Here is a 20,627-nt window from a genome sequence, read left to right as displayed (position 1 = left end):
TCTCCCTCTCAGTCTCATTTCAGTCTGGATGATCTTTCAAACTGGAAATTTTCATTAATGTTTATCACCATTCTTTATTTTCACATTTTGAATTTCTTTGAAAAGTACCTACTTCTTCATGTACCTAGTGGAAATTGGGAAACAACTCCTGATAAACGTGCAGGTCTGCAGAGCTGCGCAGAAAAAATGCCGGGCCCAGGGTGTACCTAATACCCTTTCCCCTTCTGGTGAGGGCCTGCAAGTCTGATTAATACCAGGGGAATACCTACATTAAAAAAATCTAATTTCGTGGACATGATTTTAAACATCTGTATCATTTCAGGGCAAAGGTCTAGGTCAAGTTCATGTACCTAGCTACCTATAGTACCTACATCGAAAGTACATACTTATACAGGGTGCGCAAGAATATCACGAACCCCAAAGAAAGTTTTTCATTAAAAATATAGGTTGGCAACGTGAAATAGACGCATATGATTGGTGGAATGTTATCATCTCAGTCTAACAACCAATCATGTGCTATCATTATCATTCACTGTGATCAACGTCAACCGAAACATTTAGCAGAAACTTTTTTAGGGGTACACGTACACGATATTTCTGCGCACCCTGTACACACTGCGGAGAAGTATAGGTAGAGGTACCTACCTAAGTAATTTTTGGAGTATAAATATACCTATTTCCGTCATTGAAATTTATCAAAACTTTGTTGCGAAATTTCAATATATTATTCAAAAAACACATCTACTTAGATTTTAACTTTAAAAACTTACCCATGCATTTTTCAATTTGAATTGAACGTAAAAATTCATTAAAATAGGTAATCGTCTTGAAGATGCATTAGCAACAGCACTTCGCTGGGTATGTTGTACTCACTACTTGGTACCATCTGATAAAAATACCTTTACTCAACAAATTGAAAACGTATGCAAAATTATAAAATTTATTGAAAAAATAAAAAACATTTTGTACTTACAGCACTAAAAAGTATTTTAGAAAGTTGATAAAATGAGAAATAGAAATCCACACGCTACATTCAAGACCTTACAAGATAAAAAAAATCAAAAATATAATAATAATTCGGTGATACATTTCTCCTACGTTTAATCATAATAGGTACGAGTAAAATAAAAATGCCATAAAAAGAGAAAAATGCATACAATGCAGCAAAAGTAAAAAAAAGTAGCCCAGCGAGGTTTCACCCAACATCTAAAAAATTCATTATCTTAATCGCTTCGCTGGACATTTTTGTAAATAAGTACTTAAAAAGAGCGTAAAAATTTCAACAGGTTGGTTCTTAATGCATTTACATCTATAAATAAACATAGATAAAACATAAGTTGATAAAAAAAAATGCTTAATGATAACATACTTTTCGCTTATCTTAATGTTTTGCAAAAGCTTTATCGCTTAATAATTGGACATCAAAATTCTAAATCTTAATTTTAAATCTTCAACAAAAATTGAAAAGCGAATACATCTTGAAATATGAAGTTTTATGAGGTATACTTTCAGTCTTCTAACCAACGTGTCGTTTGGCTTCTAGGGGGCTCAGAGGTGGCATCACCGACCTTAAGTACTTTTTGACTTTCTTCGACGAATTCCTACGAATTAAAGAAACAAAAATTATACACAAATCGAGTCGTAAACCATTATGAGATTAGAATGAATTTGTGTTCAACACAAAATTACCATTAGTCCTTTACTCATGAAATATGGTCGATCCTGTCCATCATTCATGTCACAATCTTCGCAGAAGCAAATGAATATCGTATCAATCATCATCTAAAAATGAAAAAAAAAAATAGAAGAAATTATTGATTATTAATCAGAAATCGAATGAAAACATATTTAAATTTTACTCACTTCGAAAGCAGTCATAAACGCGTGAGAAACGAAATATGCAAAAGCACCAATGATAGTCAGAGGTACAGCTAAGTAATTTAGTCCTTCTTTGTCCTGAAACACAATTATACATTAATTTCATCAAATTACAATCATTATTCTCATTTTAACTCGTTCTTAAAATCGCCATATCATAAAAACATACCTCCAATAATTTACATCCAAGTCCAACGGAAGCAGCGACTATTAGAGCTTTTCCCAAAAACAATACGAAATCGCCAACAGAGTTAATAACCAGAACTTTCAAGGAATTATTCACCAATACTTGGTAAGCTCGTTTTCCCGAAGTACATAAGCTATCACCGTAAATCGCTGAAAAAGTTATCAACAAATTGCTCAATTATTGTCAAAATTTTAAGAAAAATATTTTGTAGGTGGGGTTTGCAAAAATATGTTGAGCCTATATTAGGGATACCTACCAACTTCAATGTACGCGTTTCTCGTTAAATATACCAATATTTTCTCCAAGCAGTATAAACAACAGCTGAATCCTTTGTAAAGTGCTTTAGTGAAATCATTTTTCGGATCCTTAACAGCAGACTCGATTAATTTGAAAATAACTCGAATAATCTGTACGATAGCGATCAACAGGGAACCCAAAGCAACGGTACCGAGATGGAATTGGAACAAGTATCCGTAACTCTTTGAAATAGGAGAGCTGAGAGCAGTCTTCTTTCTGTAAATATAAGCATACAATAAGGCAATAATGAGAGAAATTCTAAACAAACGTTCCTCTAAATAATTTGACTACGTATTTTCGATGATTCTACTCAGTAGGTATATAGGTACCTTGTGAAGAACCATGTGGCAACAGCACCAGCGATAATCATGTGTTGACATCCAATGATGAACTGAAGCAACCAAAAAGCAGCCACAACGTTGTATCCTCTGGCGAACTACATTGATACACGACAAGTTTAATTTTTATTACTTAAAATCCTCGAAAATATAGCTGAAGAAGTATTTTAATGACTCACATTAATAACTTCGTCTTTTTTGAACGTGATACGATTAACTGGACCGTACTCAGTCTGTTTACGTTCACCAAATCCAGAACTTTCGATCCACAAAAAGAAGTACACCCATACAAATAACAGTAATACCACCGCCAAAAATGTCTGTAAGTTACCAAAAATGATTGTGTATTGTCAGGTTAGATGCATTTTACACCAGTCCAGGTCAAAAAAATCACATTATACACGTATAATATTTACCACAAATGGTTGCACGACTATTAATGGCATCGCTTGAACCGCTTTTCCAGATTCTATGAATAAATGGGCGACCAAATGAATGCTTTTTCTCACTCCAAAAATCAACAGTAAAATAATAATCTGCCATAGAAAACACAAAATATGATACTTTCAAGAAGTCAAGCTTGTAATGGCACGTACAATCGATGCTTACCGTAGCGACAGTTGAAATGATAGCGTAAGTGAAATAAGTTGTGGCGTTGTTTTTCTGACCAGGCACAGCGAAGTGTTCTTTTTCTTTACCCCATAAAAACCTGCAAAATCATTCGATTGTAATTAATCTTGACACAGTTTTCATTTTTACAATAATGCTCGTACGTAGGCGTCGACCATCTCAGGCATGGTTATATGTACTACCCCCCCCCCTCTTCGATTCATTCAGAAAGTACGGATTTTCAGATGAAAATGAAATCATTCGAGTTGAATCGCTGATGAAAATGTGTATGTTTGAGGTGGTACACTCCGTACGATATAATTTTGAACTGGAAAATAAATCTCACCATAAGTAAGTTGATAATCCAATGCTGACGACAATCACGCAGATCAACACGAACCAGACAAGGAATCCAGCAAAATACCGGAACAGGCCAATCAAAAAAACGGACAAAACTGAAAATAAAACGCAATCTGAGTTATTTAAAATCTTTTGAGGCGAATAAGTTGCCTATAGTTAGAGCACAGGCACAAATACAAATCAGTACACAGTACTTGAACATCGATAGTATTAAAAACCGGAGGAAAACTGGTTTAAAATCGATCTCTATCTACTATCTACATACAGCGAGTAAAAGATATTTTTAAAACCGGAATATGAATTACACGTAGAATGGGAGTATAAAATTAGAAGAATACGCGTAATTATAATATTTTCTCGTTTCAACTGAAAATACATCTAATTTTAGGCTAACAAACACCTTATCTAATTTTTTTTTTATATTATAGGAATTGGTATACCTACCTATGTAATATTTTGTGTACTTAGAGCCAAATTTTGTCATCATTATTATTGATGTATTGGTATTTTACATGCGTATCATTTCATTTTATAACAAATACTTACATATGATACAACTTGGAGGGAATAATGTTGAAAAATTGTTGAAACCTATGTACCTATAGAAATAAAGTTTTGAAGGTCTTTTTGTACAAGTTTAATCCAACGAAGAGAATCTACTCAAAATCTTTCAAGGTTTTATAAAATTTCGTTCGTATTTTGTTTTGTTTTAGTTTAATTTGAATGATTTTTTGAAAGAAATACTCGTGTAGAATCTAGCTACCTACACCAACTTCCGAAATGTTTAAAAAAAATGAATAAGTAAGAATCGAGTAGGTACGTAAGTATTTTACGAAATTTAATACACTTTTCGCATAAATCTCGACTGTATATCGTTACCTATAAGAATAGAATGAGAAATTTCTGTGGCTGGCCGATGTTTAATTCGATTCATAACTAACTTGTTGGGTTCCATCAGCATCATTTTGATTATATCTCAGAAAAGTGTTTCAAATTACACAATTTATACTTCATTTAGCCAATATCGATTTTTATCACGTTGATGAGAATCGATTAAAATAGTTTGAAAAAAGAAATCGATTTTCATTGTTTATAGCATCCTTGTATACTTTGTAAGGGTACTTTTCAAGGCGAAGTACTCGAGCATCAAACCGTTATAAAACACACATACTGTAAATTAGGTAGGTACCTAATTAAAAGCTATTTAAATAATTAAAGCACTCACCCAATGCGAAAAGACACATATAGACGATTTCCCAACTACACAAGTTAACATCATCGGCAGCTTTCTAAATACACAAAAAAATATGATAGATCGTATTTTTTAATTAGTTCACGTTGATAAGCGAGAAAATAATTGGTAATTATAGTCAAAAATTCATCTATTTCTCGAGGTTTTTATAAGAAAAGAAAAGCGATAGATGTCAATTAAATGTACCGGTATAATTTACAAACCTGGAAAAAATCTTGAATTTCAGTCGAATCGAGAAGCGCAGCTATACTCTTTTCATCTCTTGGGACGCATCTTTTGAAGAACTGTCGACTAAAAAATGCCAAAAATTGATTACCTTCCTGGCTCAGATAGATTTTCATACATTCGTGGAAAATCATAAAAATCAAACTTACTATCCTCTAAGAGCACAATCGCTAACACATTCTCGTTTAGCTCCAGTAGCATTTTTCGGGTTTATTAGCATAAATCTGAAAAAAAAAATTGCAAAGTCACGATTTCTTAATTGCCTACCAATTTAAACAAGTATAGAAGGCAAAACAGTGGTAATTTCAAAACGTACGAACGCTGATCAATGACTAATATTTAAACGATTTATACCAGATATTATACAATCATATAAATAATTAATTAAGTATGATTGTTCTCACGTTTTTTGGCTCATATCACTATCAGCGCAGCCATAAAGGCCCAATGTAGGTCCATAATTCGCTTCATTTTTCATTCCACAGATATTACCGCAATCGTCATATCCGACAAAAATACGTCTTAGATCGCCATGTTTTACGCAATATAACACCAAACCGATCTGAAAAAAAATTATAAATAATACTACATGGACATAAATTTACAAATATGAGTACGTATAACGTAGACAAGTTGTCGCGCATCTAGTAGATACGCGATAATTTATTAAAATTTTCGACCTATCCAAAAAAAAAAAGAACTGGTATCGATAAACTGAGCATTAAATGAAATAAACGGCAAAACCGTAAGAAAATTTCATCGCAAGAAAATACGTTTTGGTGTTTGATAAGCATTTCAAGGTTTATAGCGTGTGTGTATTAATAAAATATTCTCCAAACATAGACCAAGGATACTAGCTGTCTGATAAATTTCATTCACACTCGCACATACATTAGATAAATAAGTACACGCCACCATGACGCGACCCACCAGTCACCAGCACCCCATCTTCCTCTTCCACATAATTACTCGAGTTACGGTTTGAAATTGTGCATTTAACAAATTAACAAAATCAAGAGCATTCAGTTCAGCTTAAGACCGTCATTCTACCTACACGTAAATAGCAGACTGCTACAAAGACACAAATTCGTCGCTGCCCATTATACATAATGGGAATAAAACAATGTAACGAGACAGTCGGGTCGAAAAAATTATACGTAACATTCGTACTCGTGAAGAAGAAAAAAACGATAAAATTTTTCATTTTAAGAAGCGAAATTGAATTTTACCAAACCAACGCAAAGTAATAAGTTCATTTCCAGGAAATGGGAAAGTGATATGATATCGGTTTACATAATATCATTAATTTGTTCCGCTTAAACCACTTTAAAAACATGAGTGACTCCGAATTAGTAATAAGTTAGGTACCTATACCTAATAATATTCAATTTCATTGATGTATGCCCAACGTACGAATAAGTTGTATGAAAAAGTTCCCCTTCCCCTCCTCCCAAACTTTTAAGTAAGTATCAACCATTAAATCGTGATTAATGAGAAAGTTTTCTGGAATTTTGGAAAAATCCATCGAATTAAAAAAATGATGCGAGCTTTTTGACTTGGACAAAGTTTATTTCAAAATTCAACAAGTAACTCGAGTAAAAAAATGAAGCTCGTCAAACGAGCTAATTATCTGGTTTTATCTTCTACGCCTTTAACACGACATTATCAGCTCACAAAATTCGATATTAAAAAAAGTGTTCACGCAAATAACTTCTTAATACCTATGTAAAACTTGAAACGTGTACAAAGCGTGGCGTAAAATGCATTTGGATATAAAAGCTATTCAATCGGCTCATTATTGTCGAATATAAAAGGTATATTGTTCGGGCTTTAAAATTATTAAAAGGAAAACTATTTGCAACGTCGAGTCAACTTCAAAATAAGCATTCTAATTATTACGACCTTGACTTTATATGTATGTACTTGTACTATGTATGTAGTGTACTATAATAACTTGAGCGGTGAATAGCACCAAACGTCAATAGGTTGTAGGTCTAGCTCGGTCTAGCTACATAGTACAATATCCCGATTCCCGTTTACGAAGGTTCACACTTTACACATGTCGCATACTCAAAATTCTTCGATCGGTTCGAGTTCGATCGATCGATCGATCGATCAGTGATCACCAAACTTGCAGCTATAAATTTGCGGTGTGCGGAAAGAAAAGAATTAAGTAACTATTTTCGCACTCGTGGTGATGTTGAAATGAAAATATACAGACGTTCACAAAGAGATGAGTGCAGTCGATAATATCGTGGGTATAACGTCCCTATAAATAGAGGATCACGAATAAGAGGGAAGGTGAAACTCGCAGCTGGTTACTGTCAAAAGAATTTTTAACAATTATCCATCTGGAATTGACAGATACATATCCACACATAGTTGAAGATACACTTACATACTATGCATGTGTAGTTTCAAGGCACTAATCTTAATGAGATGTTGAAGTCGAAATTCGCCATTATGAGAACCTTTTTATGTAGCTAGGTACCTAATACCTACCTACCTAGTATGTACCTCAACCTATCTACATATATTATCTGACGATGAATACAATTTATCGCCTTACAACGTGAGCTATAATGAGTGGTTAAAAGATGGGATGCACTTTTTGGGCTATGGATTGGCCAACTTAAATCATTTCCTATTCCTGGGCTACTTTGACTGTGCAGTGTACGTAGTACATGACTACAATGAATGTAGATTCCTACTTCTGGAAAATGAGAACGATTGAAAGATCAGAATTTAGAGGAAAATACACGATGAAATATTCTTCGGTTTTAGAATTTCAATTTTCAAAAATATACTTAGGTACCTAAATACCTACTAAATCAATAGAGTAAATACATACCCATACAATGAGGAAGAAAACGAAGAAAACTAAGTACTGTATATCAGTGCAGCTTCTTTTCTTGACTGGTCCATCGAATTCGTCCACATTCACATTCTGAAAAATTTTAGCACGGCGTAAATGCATAAGTAAAAAAAGTACATACTTATAGATAACCATAGTTATTTTTATTGGTATCTCATCTCTAAATGAGAGCCATAGCTGCAGATAAGTTATCACTCATTATTATCATTATCGTCCTGTCTCTACGTGATTTTCACGATTTTCTATAAATTTTGCATGGTACTGGGTACACGTTTAAATATTGAATTTATACTGTTGGGTACATTAGTAAGTATCCTGACTTTTCCCCCATATTTCCATTTCTTAAGTATACCTAGTACCTACCTAAGTATAGGTAAGTATGTAGATACTGAAAAAATTCAACATTCTATCGAAATATCGTTTGGCTTCTACTTGGCCGTAATTAAATCATAAAGAATTCAAAATTCTTCGTCGTTGACGTTATCCAGTGAGTAGCTACAGCTAATCCGAGTAGATGAGGTACTCGCACATCTATCTACAATTGATACCCTACGCGCTACAGAGCCTTTTCACAGAGTCGTAATTTATTCAAAAATGGACGGAAATTTCAACTAAAACTGTATTTTGCGTGAATTCATCCCCTTAATTTTTTCATTTCATGACAAGAAATTCGTAACTTCTATTTTATTTGGTAGGGGCCTTGTTTTATTGCCACGATCATCAACTCGATAATTAGGTAGGTACGTCGTCGGACATTTTACAGCCGTCTGTTCAACATTTTAAACAAATTTTGTTTATAGAATATAATCATCATCGAGTCGTATAACCGCTCGTGGTGGTATCGCGTACAAATCAACGCGTACCCTTATGCCGAAATAATACCTACACAAAATTACGAGTAGAAAGTTGAAAAGCTCTTCATACTTAGATACACACAATTCACATTATTGTAAATATTGGGAGCAATAATCGATACGCTATAGTAATTTATGACACGTCCTGATAAACTTACTTATCAAATAGATAAACATAGAAATTTTTTCTCGTATGAGGATTTCTAATGGCCGGTTTATTGGTGAGATTTTTAAATTTTGATTGGGATTCAGCCAAATAAAATCAAATTTAGGTATTAACATAACGGTAAATGATATTATTTTTAGTTTTATTTGTACAATGTTGAACGTACATGAACTCAAGTTTAAGCTACAGGGTGCAGCGTATTGGGCAAGTCGTGATCTATGAATTGCATTTTTTCTACAGAACAGGTACAAAAAAGAACTGGTTCTTTAGTGTGATGGACAAATTCAATAAAATAAAATAAAAGTGAAAACCATCTAAAATCGAAGGAACTTGATTCGTAATTTTGGTTCAAAATATTTCAAAAACAAATAAGGTGGACCAGAAAAGCATGTATAGGTACTTTAGTAGGTACTAATTTTAATCTTCGAAAGTTTTGTTTCCCTCCATTTTCTTTTACCAAAAAAAAACAAACAATAAATTAAAAATGAATTTTGATATTTTTGCCCTAGATATTGGAGCAAGCAAGCCTCGTAAAAAAAATGCAATCAGTGAGTGGATAATTTCATGCTTCATAGGTGCATGGTTTCGCTTCATTTTTTCCCAAAATCCTAGGTTTGCCATAAAAATCGATTTCAAAAATATCTCATCGAAGAAAAAGCACACAATTTTTTGAGATATGTAATTCAAACAAAAATTAGAAAGTTCAACTTCACTGACAAGTGACAAGGAAACCTTTACAAACCGTCCACTCTGATTGAGCTTCCGATTTTGAAGAATTTTTTAAAATGGTAGAAATTGATTCATCTGCTCTAATTGATTCGGAATATCGAACTTATGTCAGGATTAAAGTTTCAGCTGCTAAAGTTGATTGTAACGCTATCGCCTTCTATTTTGCTGCAGAGGATTTTAGATCGGCTCGGAAATGGAGACATTTGATTAGAAGAGTCGACTCTTGCATATAAACCGATTATATACTTGTATTAACTCTTTTTGTCAAAATTAATACACCAATAGGCTATAAAGTACGTTTTTATCAATTTAAATTATTTCACTAATATTTTCAAAAATTCATCAAAAAAAAGAAAAATCAACTTCGGCAGCTCAAAATTTGGTTCTAAGATCTGAGTCACATACTCTTTCAATGAGTAAAATTTCAACTGAATCGAAGATCAAAAGTGGATAAGTATAGTTAAGGTTCCTTTGTGAGCAATTTTTCTTTGGAACTCTGCATATGAACCATTTCCCATCCTTTAAAAAAGACCTGCAGCCAACTGCAGTCTGTAGAAAGTTTCATTCCACAAGATTTAAATTTCATACATCGAGAAAACCTAACGAAATTCTTTCAAAAATTCAACCATTTTTTAATTTTTTCAGTTTCTCAAAATATATTCGCACAGAACAAAGTAAAAGTGTACCACTACTACCTAGTACCTATCCCAGCATACGTACATAGAATAACGTATGGAAAAATTTTAGCGTGAAATTTATTCGACACGCGGTTCTACGTCGAATTATTCCATAGACAAAAATAAATACCCAGATAGATATACATGAGGCAGGTATACTCATGATAACACACCATCCCAGATACACTTGTCCTTGTACATTATATCATCATTAATTACAATAATCAATACCGCCGGCAAAGATCATCTAGGTATCAAGTTCATTGAATATTCAGCCATCAGCCGGATAAAAAGAACAACATACACATACACAACCTGTACAACATAACATATGAATCATCTTGGCACGACTCATAATACGCATAGCATACGATATCATTTAAATGCTCCCTTCGAGACATTTTTTTATGTTTACGTGTACCTCACCAACCTATATGCCCACCCATAATATGCTTATTTCATTACAATTACAACATAAACAAATACGCAATTATTTTACATACCTTTCGCTTACGAAGTTCGTTGGAGTCTTCTACTTCTGAACCCAAACATCCACCCATTTTGTCCGATTACGATATCACCATAACAATGTAATTAGCTGGAAAAAAAATCACGCGATTAATATAAATAAAATAGATAGGTAGGTAAGGCACCCTTTTGTAGTGTATTCACTGCGGCATGCATTTTAATAAACGTGCCATACGCATTCCATTTATGTTTTTAAAACTAGGTTTAGGTTAACGAACTTCATTCGAAAATTGTTTTTCCAGCAGAAACGGATGGGTACTTCACGTCAATTTCGTACCCCCGTTTTGATTTATTACCAGGTAAGTACTTGAAAGTTTTTATTATAAAATAGCGTGTAGTCATTTTAAAAATTGTATTAAACCCGTAAACCGAATTACCTACTTGTACATCGAGGTATACTTTTTTGACTGCATACTTCTTGCCTACACCAACAGCGACGTCGACGTCGACGTCGACGTCGTAGTGGGCTAGTGATTATGTGATGTACCAATACTAAGTACCTAGTGCCTACCCATCCCATAATATAGTACTCGCACCTCTGCCTATATAGCACTTCAAGACAAAAATCTATTTAGGAAAGATAAACTATGTAGGTATTTTATCATAACTTAAACACCGCCCAAAATTGAGTTCGCTTTTCCTTTAAAACACTTTCAACCGAAATGTGTAGCGAAGTAACGCGATACAAGGATGTAAATTTCGACACGTTTATTTTTAGCACCACTGAATGGGGTTAGTTTTATTAGATTTTTTCATCGAACTACATAGGAACACCTCGACATTTGATGATAAGCTACACGCAACAAATATATATGTATACGCGTCCTATTCAAAATGAGCCAACTAAAATAAAATGTCAAAAAGTCAAACAAACGAAATAACAACTAGATTCTCGTACTCGCGTACCTAACCTACCTAGGTAGAGGTACCTTATAGCTTCTATGTAGGTAGATCTATACGTATAAGTATGTTTCATAAGTAGAAATTTCTATGAACGTAACGATGTATGAGCAATTTACTCATTTTGCTGAGTCTCAATCTGGGTCTCTGCGTGATTTGTTGAAAACATTTTATCAGCATTTTAGCAGGTTACCCAGTTCCGATTCCAAACAATTATTATATTTCTTGCGATTGTTTCTCAAAATGCAAATTCTTTATCGTAAACTACATTTGTAGGTCAACTTAAAAATGCGTGGTGCTTTTCTGGATTTTAAAGAACAAACCATGCTATGCATAATGCACAGTATACAAAATAAACTGTATTACTAATTAGGAGGGTACTTGCTGCTTAACTAGGGAATGCTTTGTTTTCCATCGCATCACAGAAGTACATACACATACAGGGTGCGTAAAAATATCCAGTACCCAACATGAAGTTTTTTATCCAAAATATAGATTGGCAACGTGAAGTAGACGCGTATTATGATTGCAGAAATGTTATCACCTCAGCACAACAACCAATCATGTGCAATCATTATTATCATTCACTGTGACCAGCCGAAACATTTGACAAAAAACTTTTTTGGGGGTCCTCGATATATTTTCTGCGCACCCTGTATACATAAATAGGTAGGTAGGAACTAGGCAGTGATTTTGCTCAAACCATATGAGTCATTTTTACCGATTCATTAACTTCACACAGATATTACACAACACATGTACGTGTTTCTAAATTTTTAAAATTTGGAGCATTGTCAGTAAATTACTTTCGCAAAGAATATAAGTAAACCCCACCATAACTTCATAACAGCCATCATATGCCTACCTAAACCTCTTCTACGAAAAATAAAAATACTCGTTCAATTTATTTTTTTCAATTTTCAATTCTTTTATACCTTATTTCTGCCATATTTCGTAATTATTTCGTAATTGCGTAATTTACATAATTAATCCTAGATATAAAACAATTCCCTTAGTTGAAAGCTACATATTTCTAATTTCAGTATTTTCCGATGAATTAGAAAGACAACTTGAGTTGTGGCCCTTCAAAATGAAGTTGATTCTCACTTTTCTGCAGAAAATCTCCAAAGCTTCGAAGATGTATCTATGTTTCCCTGAGAAAAAGTGGTGTCAAAAATTCTCCCAAGTGGAATTATCAAACCAAAAAAATGTAGATACTCGTATGTACTGACTACCCGGTTGGCAAAACGGCATTTTTTAGACAGTGCATCTGAATAGGGATCTGACCACATATTAGTCAGAATGTATTTTCTGACTGCCAAAACGGCAATATCTGACTGTAGTTCTGAGTGTGGATCTGACTAGTCAGATCCATGCTCAGATCTCCACTCAGTCTTCTGACGAGTCACCGCCATCTTGGAATTTCAAAAAAATACTTGTTTCTGATTGGTTGATTGTAGTCAGACTGCGAATCTGACTGTCAAAACGGCAATTTCTGACTGCAGAAATGATTAGTCAGATATCACCAGAAATGTGCCAATCGGGTACTGACAAAAGAAACTTGATGATTTTGAATTTGGTAGGTACCATCCTCCATCACCCAACTTCCATAATAAAACTGAACATCCGAGTTAAAGATGAAGTTTATGAGATAGTCACCGCCATTTTGACAAAAAATATGCGTCGAATATCCAGAATTATCTCCCCAAGATTTTAATGTAAGTAGGTACGTAATACCTCTACCTATGTAGAAGAGTTTTCCGGGTTTGGATTAACAAGAATATAATTAGTTGAAAATTACATATTATAGGTTATATTATTTTTCTGTTATGGTAGCAATATTTTTTTGAATTAGGGGAGAAATGTAACGAAAAAAAAGGGTAAAATTCAAAATTTTGCTAATGAAATAGGATTTCAAAGGTTTTCATTCGAAGTTTTAAAATTTTAAAGTTCGTAAAAATGGCTCTTCGTACAAACTTCAAATAGAAATAGGACAGATCTCCAATGTCGTATTAGGAATTACTAATCCAGTCAATAATAATACGAGTACATTATACTTACGTATAAAGTTTCTTGTTTTTCGTACCTGGTTGTATTCAAATCTGAAGTTTGGGAGTAATTTGATGAGAGGATAATACTTAGATTCGGTATAATCGTGAGAGTAAACGAAAAAGTCTAAACACTCTAAAAAAGAAAATGGATACCAAGTAGGTACTTTCTATTTACTATTTAAGTAAATGATCAATCATTCAGTAGGTATTAGAAGTATTAATTTTACGCGAAAATATGAATTATTGCGCTCGAGCATGTATAGTGTACTAACTCGCTGTATATAAAATAAACGAAACGTTTCAATGAAATAGGTATGTCTAGGTACGGAGTATAAATTTATCATAATGACATTTATAAGTGTTTGTCAGTGTCAATGAATTTCGCGCCAAAGTCGTAACAAGTTCATTACCCATCATAAAGAAATGATTAACCTTTGTCAGTTTATTTACTCCCTTGTGATAAAATACAAAAAAAAAACCTGGTTTAGTAATACTATCTACTTACTATATCTAACAATAAGAAGTAAAAAGTCATTTCTGAAGAAAAAAATAATTTTTCACGTTAAGGTAGAGTGGGGTAATTGCAAAGCACTTTTTGATTAGTGACACTTTGAGAGGGCGCTGTGAGAAGACTATTGCACGGATGAAGTTGAAATTTGTACCACATATACTTCAGGGGGTTCTCTATCAATGGTAAAATGTTGGTACAATTTGGTTCACAAATCGTGGAGAAAATTGCAATTTGAAAATCGACTTTTGCATTTACCCCGTGTTAGGGTAAATGCAAAAGTGGGCAATATTTTTTTTTTTTTTGTATTTTTTTGCATTTTCAACACACTCACTGTATTCTACGTGTCATTTGCTAACTTTTGATGTATTCGTGGTCTTGATTCGGTGAAAAATTCGATAAGTTTTCCACTTCCCAAAAAAAATTTTAGGGGAGTGAAAAAATGTTGAAAAATTATTTTTTTAAAAACTCGCTAAAATGAACAAAAAATCAACTATTGGTCATTTCTGATGTTTTTTATGTAAAAAACTCGTCATAGAAATACATTTTTCGTCAAATATATCAGTAGAACATCAAAAAGGAGCAATAATTTAAAAATTCAGTAAAATTCATCACTTCTCTAACGTGTAACTCATCATGTGACCGTGGAAGTTTATTTTTTTTGTTATTTCGAACCATTTTCAAGTTATTTGGAGCAAAAAAATATTTGTGGTAAGTGCAAAAATGAAAAAAAAAATCGTTTTTGCAATTACCCCGAGTCGATTTTTTCTGGGGTAATTGCAAAAACGCAATTTACGGCCAAAATAAAAAAAAAATTTCAAATTGCGATATCTTACCTTAAACTTCATTCCTTCATGACCCTAAATCGCGAAAATTCCAGATAAATCGACAGTTTTTTCTATTTCACATGCATTTTTTAAAAAAACACCTCTCACTTTACTTATGAGTGGTTTCAACATGCTTTGATAAAAGTGTTTGCTACTGAGCGACAATCTGAACCCCGCGAGTTGTGACCAGGAGAATATGTCGGTAAAGGTCGTTGCTTCGACACCCCCTAGTTGGCACAACCAGAAAATTGATATTTGTTTGCATGAGGTCACAATTTTGCAATTACCCCGTTTTTGCAATTACCCCACTCTACCTTATTCGTATCTACTACAGTTCTTAACATTGCACCTAATTACTAACAAGAAATTTTCATCGTTATATATTAATTCGAGATGTAATATAAGTGAGACGATTCCAATCAATAAGTTCGAGCGTTATTTAATGTTTCCAAATCCAATATATTTGTACTCTCATATTAAGTTCCAATAAAATCAATACGAAATCTGATATTTTTCCAACTGCTTATTAAGTACGAAAAAAAGCATCTTATACCTACACCAAAAACGTTACCGAAATATGATGACTCATACATGGCGTGCCTCATAAAGACTAACCAGTACATTAGTATGTACAATCGTATGGGTAGGTAATTGATAACCGTAACTTCTTCAATAAGTTTATCAATGGTTTTAAAAAAAGTAATACAGTAGGTACTAGGCAGGTTAGGTATATGTATATACTGGAAATGGAAACTATTCTGTTGCATCGATGTCATCATAACTATAACTCTTGCGAATTGTAGCTTAATAGGTCACATTCATACTGGATCACATACGTCTTTCCGTTTCATCGCTACAAGTACGTCTATAATTCATATACGCATTATTTCATTGCCAGAATGCTGAAAAGCGTATACAGTTGAATGTTTGTATGTATTTATACCTATAGCTTCAGACATGTGAAAAAAAGTAAACCACGCTACCCTCTATGTACGCAGGTATAACCTTATGGTTCTCGTAGCAACCAACTAATTTCTCTAATGGCCGAACGAGTTATCTTTTTGCATTATCTATGCCTAAAAATTATGCCAATGTTGGCTCCTAATGTTTCAAATAGGTAGGTATAAGTACTATACCTACACAGCGTATGCTGTAATAACTCGATCAGAATTTCGTTAGGTACCCCTTTTTAAAAATAAACCATGTCAAAATATGGGTTACATAGGAAGTATAGGGACAAGGAATTACCACCAACTCCCCTTTCTAGTCGCCAGTTGCAGCGTCGTTTGGTACCCACACATCACAAGGTACACACTACACAGTACACACACGCGAATTTGTTAAAAATACATAAATAAATCTACTCGAATATTTTCTCCTTCATTTTTTGGACTTTTCTCACAGTTTGCTACGAGTATTACGGTTGCAGGAGTTGTAATTTGGGTGCACGAATTTAAAATTCCATGCCATACAATTATATAACGATTGAACTGCAGCACGTAAGACATATTCCACTTTTTCACAGTATACTTACCAATGTACGAGTATATACTTGAGTATTTCATGATTAGTCACCACAACGTGTCAATGATATTTGTAGCTCGAAAAGCGACGAGATTTTTCACTTAGTTGATACTTTAAACGTGACATTTAGGCAAAGTGGCTTCATTAGGTAGGTAGGTAGAGGTACGTGCGTAATTATTTTTATAAGAATTCACCTACGTATACCTAATCGAGTTACACGAACGTTAAAATATTCGCTTTTGTTAAACGTAGAATGACCGGAATAATTATAAAACCGTCTTAAGTTCATAATTTGACATTTGGAAATTTCCTTCAAGTTCCTGGAGTTTTACGAACAGAGAAAGATACGGTATCGAGAGTATTTTTCAAACTTGCCAACGATCCACTCGCTGGATTTTTTTGGCAGACCTAGTTTTGCAATTCAATCGTGGCGTAAGGTTTTGGACAAGAAAACGAAACGCACCGCCGCCGAAAAAGGGATGTTTTTATATTTATACTGGAACCATTACTCAATAAAATAAAGCGAACAACGCGACGAGGACGAATTAAATGAGCCGATGCGTAACGCAGAAGGGATGCAGTATTTGGGTTCTAAAATCTACTTCCTTCACCCCGGACTGGCGTCTGATATTTTCAAGCCCTAGTTTACGAAACGCTTTCAACGGAAAATCACCTCCATTTATAGATTCCAAAAGCGCGCGTTATCCAACTTTTATATGAATTTTCTTTCATCGCGTTGGGTTGAGCGCCAGCGCCAGCGCCAACAGATATTTTCATTATGTAACCTACTCTTTCTCTCTATCTGAAGAGGGTGGGCGATCATAGCGAAAATACGAGTACAATATCTCTACATAGTTGAGCATTAATTTTTCTCGACTTCGAGTTGATATGGTGTAGTTGACACCGCTCACCGCACTCACCCCCCTGTCTTACACGTGCCCACTCTATAAACGCTGTTACATACAGAACTATGGACAAAACAACACTAATGGCTCGAAATGATGCATTTTCTTTAATTAATAGGTATTAGGTATGGTAATTATTCGCACGTACATACGAGTGCTTATAAAACTTACGAAATTTTGTAGTACATATTTCTACGTCTTGTATAAAGTTGCCGACAGAAAACAAAAAATCGAGTTTATTTTCACGCGAATGCCAGATAAGTTGATAATTAGGTACCTACGTGAAATATACGACTGAACTTCACTTTTAATTCATCATTATGATAACAAATCGCACTTGAAATTTATCTCAATCTCATAATTTGGCAGATAAACGTCGTTAAATTACGGTATTGACACCGAACTGTAAGTAGACTAACGTAAGATGTGGAATAAAATTCGGAATTCTTCAACTTTTATCGCAAATTTCCTACCCTACCGATACAAAATTCTCGATATTGAATAAAAAATAAAATATATAGTATCGTCATTTGCAAAGAATTGTCGATGCTAATCATCTGATGAATTAATGATTAATGAAGGATCTTAATTCTGTTATGCGCAGCTACGTTGAGCAGCTCTTGCTCTCAAATAGGTATGAACTTGGGTTCAGCTTCCACAATCTAGGGAGGGAGCTATAATAGAGATACCCAGCTCTTGGAGCCGCAGCTTAGTATAAGATTCGTCAGCTTTTGAATGCGAGTTGAAAAATCGAGAAATTCATCAATTCATATGTACCTTTCATTAGTTTCATTTCAACATAGAATCAGATTTATCAAAAAGAAAACGAGAACCAAAAATAGAGCAAATCCTATACAATTGTAACTCTCTGATTCAACTTTTGAGTTTTGTATTGAATTATGGTACGTACTTATCCGTCGATTTCTAATTTCAGAAATTTTTCGCTTTACTTAAATAAGTTGCAACGAATGAATTTTAACATCGCGATGTAAAAAAAATCATAAAAGGGTTTGATGGGCAATAGAGGTAAGTATATTAGTGAGAGTGACACTGTTTCGACGATTATTATTGCATAATTAATAAACAAAATGTGACATAATTCTTCCAAGCTTACTTTTTTTACAAAAAAAATGAAGTTGAAAAAATTATAGTAAATAAGGGCTTCAATTAAGTACGTAATTTGCGATAAGGTAGGTACTCGAAACCTTTATTCTGACTAATGTTGAGTCACCCCAGTTCGCAAAACGTTCATTTCATGATCTATTTTGGCGAAACTCTATAAGTAGGTATTAAATGTTGAAAAGTGAAAATTGGTCACATGTCAGCTTCGTTCGTTTTGACTTCCCTGCAGCCTCGTTTCATCATTGAACTTCGCGTAAACATGATCTCAAATCAAACGCAAGAGATATTCAAAAATTAGACGAGAATGAAATTTCCCCTCACGATGGATTAAGACGTACGCAAACTTCTCAAACTCAACCTTCAACTGAAACGAACAAAGCTATACCTAATAAAATAAACCACTTAAGGACAGACGAAAAACTTGACATAATTATCGCGTGGGTATAGGTTCCCTTTCCTTCGAAAATCCCTGTAGTTTCTTCAAAACGAAAGCTATAGCCAGGTACCTATTTCAATTTTCAATCGTCATATTTTTTGTTGTCAAACTCAAACAAAGGCAGCGAACCGTTGATGATGCGTACATCGCATTGAGTTCATTGGGGGAGGAATTTTCGCGCCAAGGGTTAGAAGTCAACCGGATTCACGGTATGAATATCAATGTTAAATTACACTGCACAGTGCACCTACCTGTAAATGTACCTACTCAAATAAATGAAAGGTTTAGGTTATAACTTGAAAAAGTATGCGTATGCAATGCATCTATGCTGAGAATATTAGTACCTACATTGTTTTTCGGACGCTTGTACAGAAGAAATACCTAATTGTTCGGTGGTCAAAAATTCAAACGTATTATTCAGACAACTAAGTAGGTATCCATAAATAACGGAAAATACTCGTAGATTCTAGCGCGTAACGTTTATACTGTATTACAGTAACAAGATTGGTATTGGTAGGTACTTGGTAGTACTACGTAGAAAACTGCATTATACCTAATGCATTTTCAACTACCTGTTGCGAGGAATTTAACTTCTTTGAAGTGCAACAGAACCGCTATTATAAATGGAATCACGTATCAAGTAAGAGGAAGGTCTAGTAACATATTTTTACCACTCTGATCGAAAGCACTTTCGAAACATACATGTCAAATACGGTCGCTGATTTGAACGGTAGGTATACAGGACACAGCACAATTTTCTCACGAGCAATGCATACATATGCATCACATATGTAGCTAGATGTACGTAAGTATACATATTAAAGGATTAATTTATACATCGTCTACGTTGATCGGCGACCATCAGCACTATTCACTAACGTAAAGATCTAAAGAATACACCTACCTGTAGTAAAATGATGATCACTGCTTCGATTTTCAAATGTTTTAAAATTTAACAACGAAATAACATCCACTGAACTGCCTAAACGCGAATGTAGAATTGTAGAAACAAAGAAAAAACGCGAGGCGATTGACAAAAATATACGGAAATTATCGAATCACTTCGAGACAATGTTTACACTACCGAAACACATACGGAATACGGACGCAGCGGCGGCTCGAAACTATCCGAAAGAAACCTCGAAAGTAATTCCGTAAACTTCGACGGTTCGACAGCACAAGCACAACTCAGAACAGAACACACAGGACACAATCCGAATGCACACCAACCCAAGCGATCTAGCAGCGGAGAATCTTCATGAATACAAAATCGTGGATTGAAAATACAGCAACCAAACAGTAACATTGAAAACGATATGGTTGCTATGGAAACGCCGAGTAACGCGAGTTGAACAGCGAGTATAGGTCTGCCGAGTGCC

The 20,627-nt window shown here is 34.1% G+C and overlaps 1 protein-coding gene across 1 annotated transcript; it reads right to left on the bottom strand.

The window, feature by feature from the left end:
• Nucleotides 1-924: 924 nt before the first annotated feature.
• LOC135832205 (choline transporter-like protein 1) lies at nucleotides 925-20,627 on the bottom strand. Its single transcript, XM_065345319.1, has 17 exons — nucleotides 20,153-20,627; nucleotides 10,951-11,045; nucleotides 7,998-8,093; nucleotides 5,551-5,708; nucleotides 5,296-5,370; nucleotides 5,125-5,212; nucleotides 4,895-4,958; nucleotides 3,656-3,764; nucleotides 3,310-3,409; nucleotides 3,117-3,236; nucleotides 2,880-3,020; nucleotides 2,692-2,798; nucleotides 2,322-2,578; nucleotides 2,048-2,214; nucleotides 1,864-1,956; nucleotides 1,690-1,782; nucleotides 925-1,601 (listed from the first exon to the last, which is right to left on the bottom strand). The coding sequence occupies exons 2-17, from the start codon at nucleotides 11,005-11,007 to the stop codon at nucleotides 1,509-1,511; spliced, it is 1,818 nt and encodes a 605-aa protein (XP_065201391.1). The 5' UTR covers nucleotides 11,008-11,045; nucleotides 20,153-20,627; the 3' UTR covers nucleotides 925-1,508.

Source organism: Planococcus citri, chromosome 1, assembly GCF_950023065.1.
Source record: "Planococcus citri chromosome 1, ihPlaCitr1.1, whole genome shotgun sequence".
NCBI classification, from domain to species: Eukaryota; Metazoa; Arthropoda; class Insecta; order Hemiptera; family Pseudococcidae; genus Planococcus; species Planococcus citri.
This window is presented reverse-complemented; position numbering and strand designations above follow the sequence as displayed.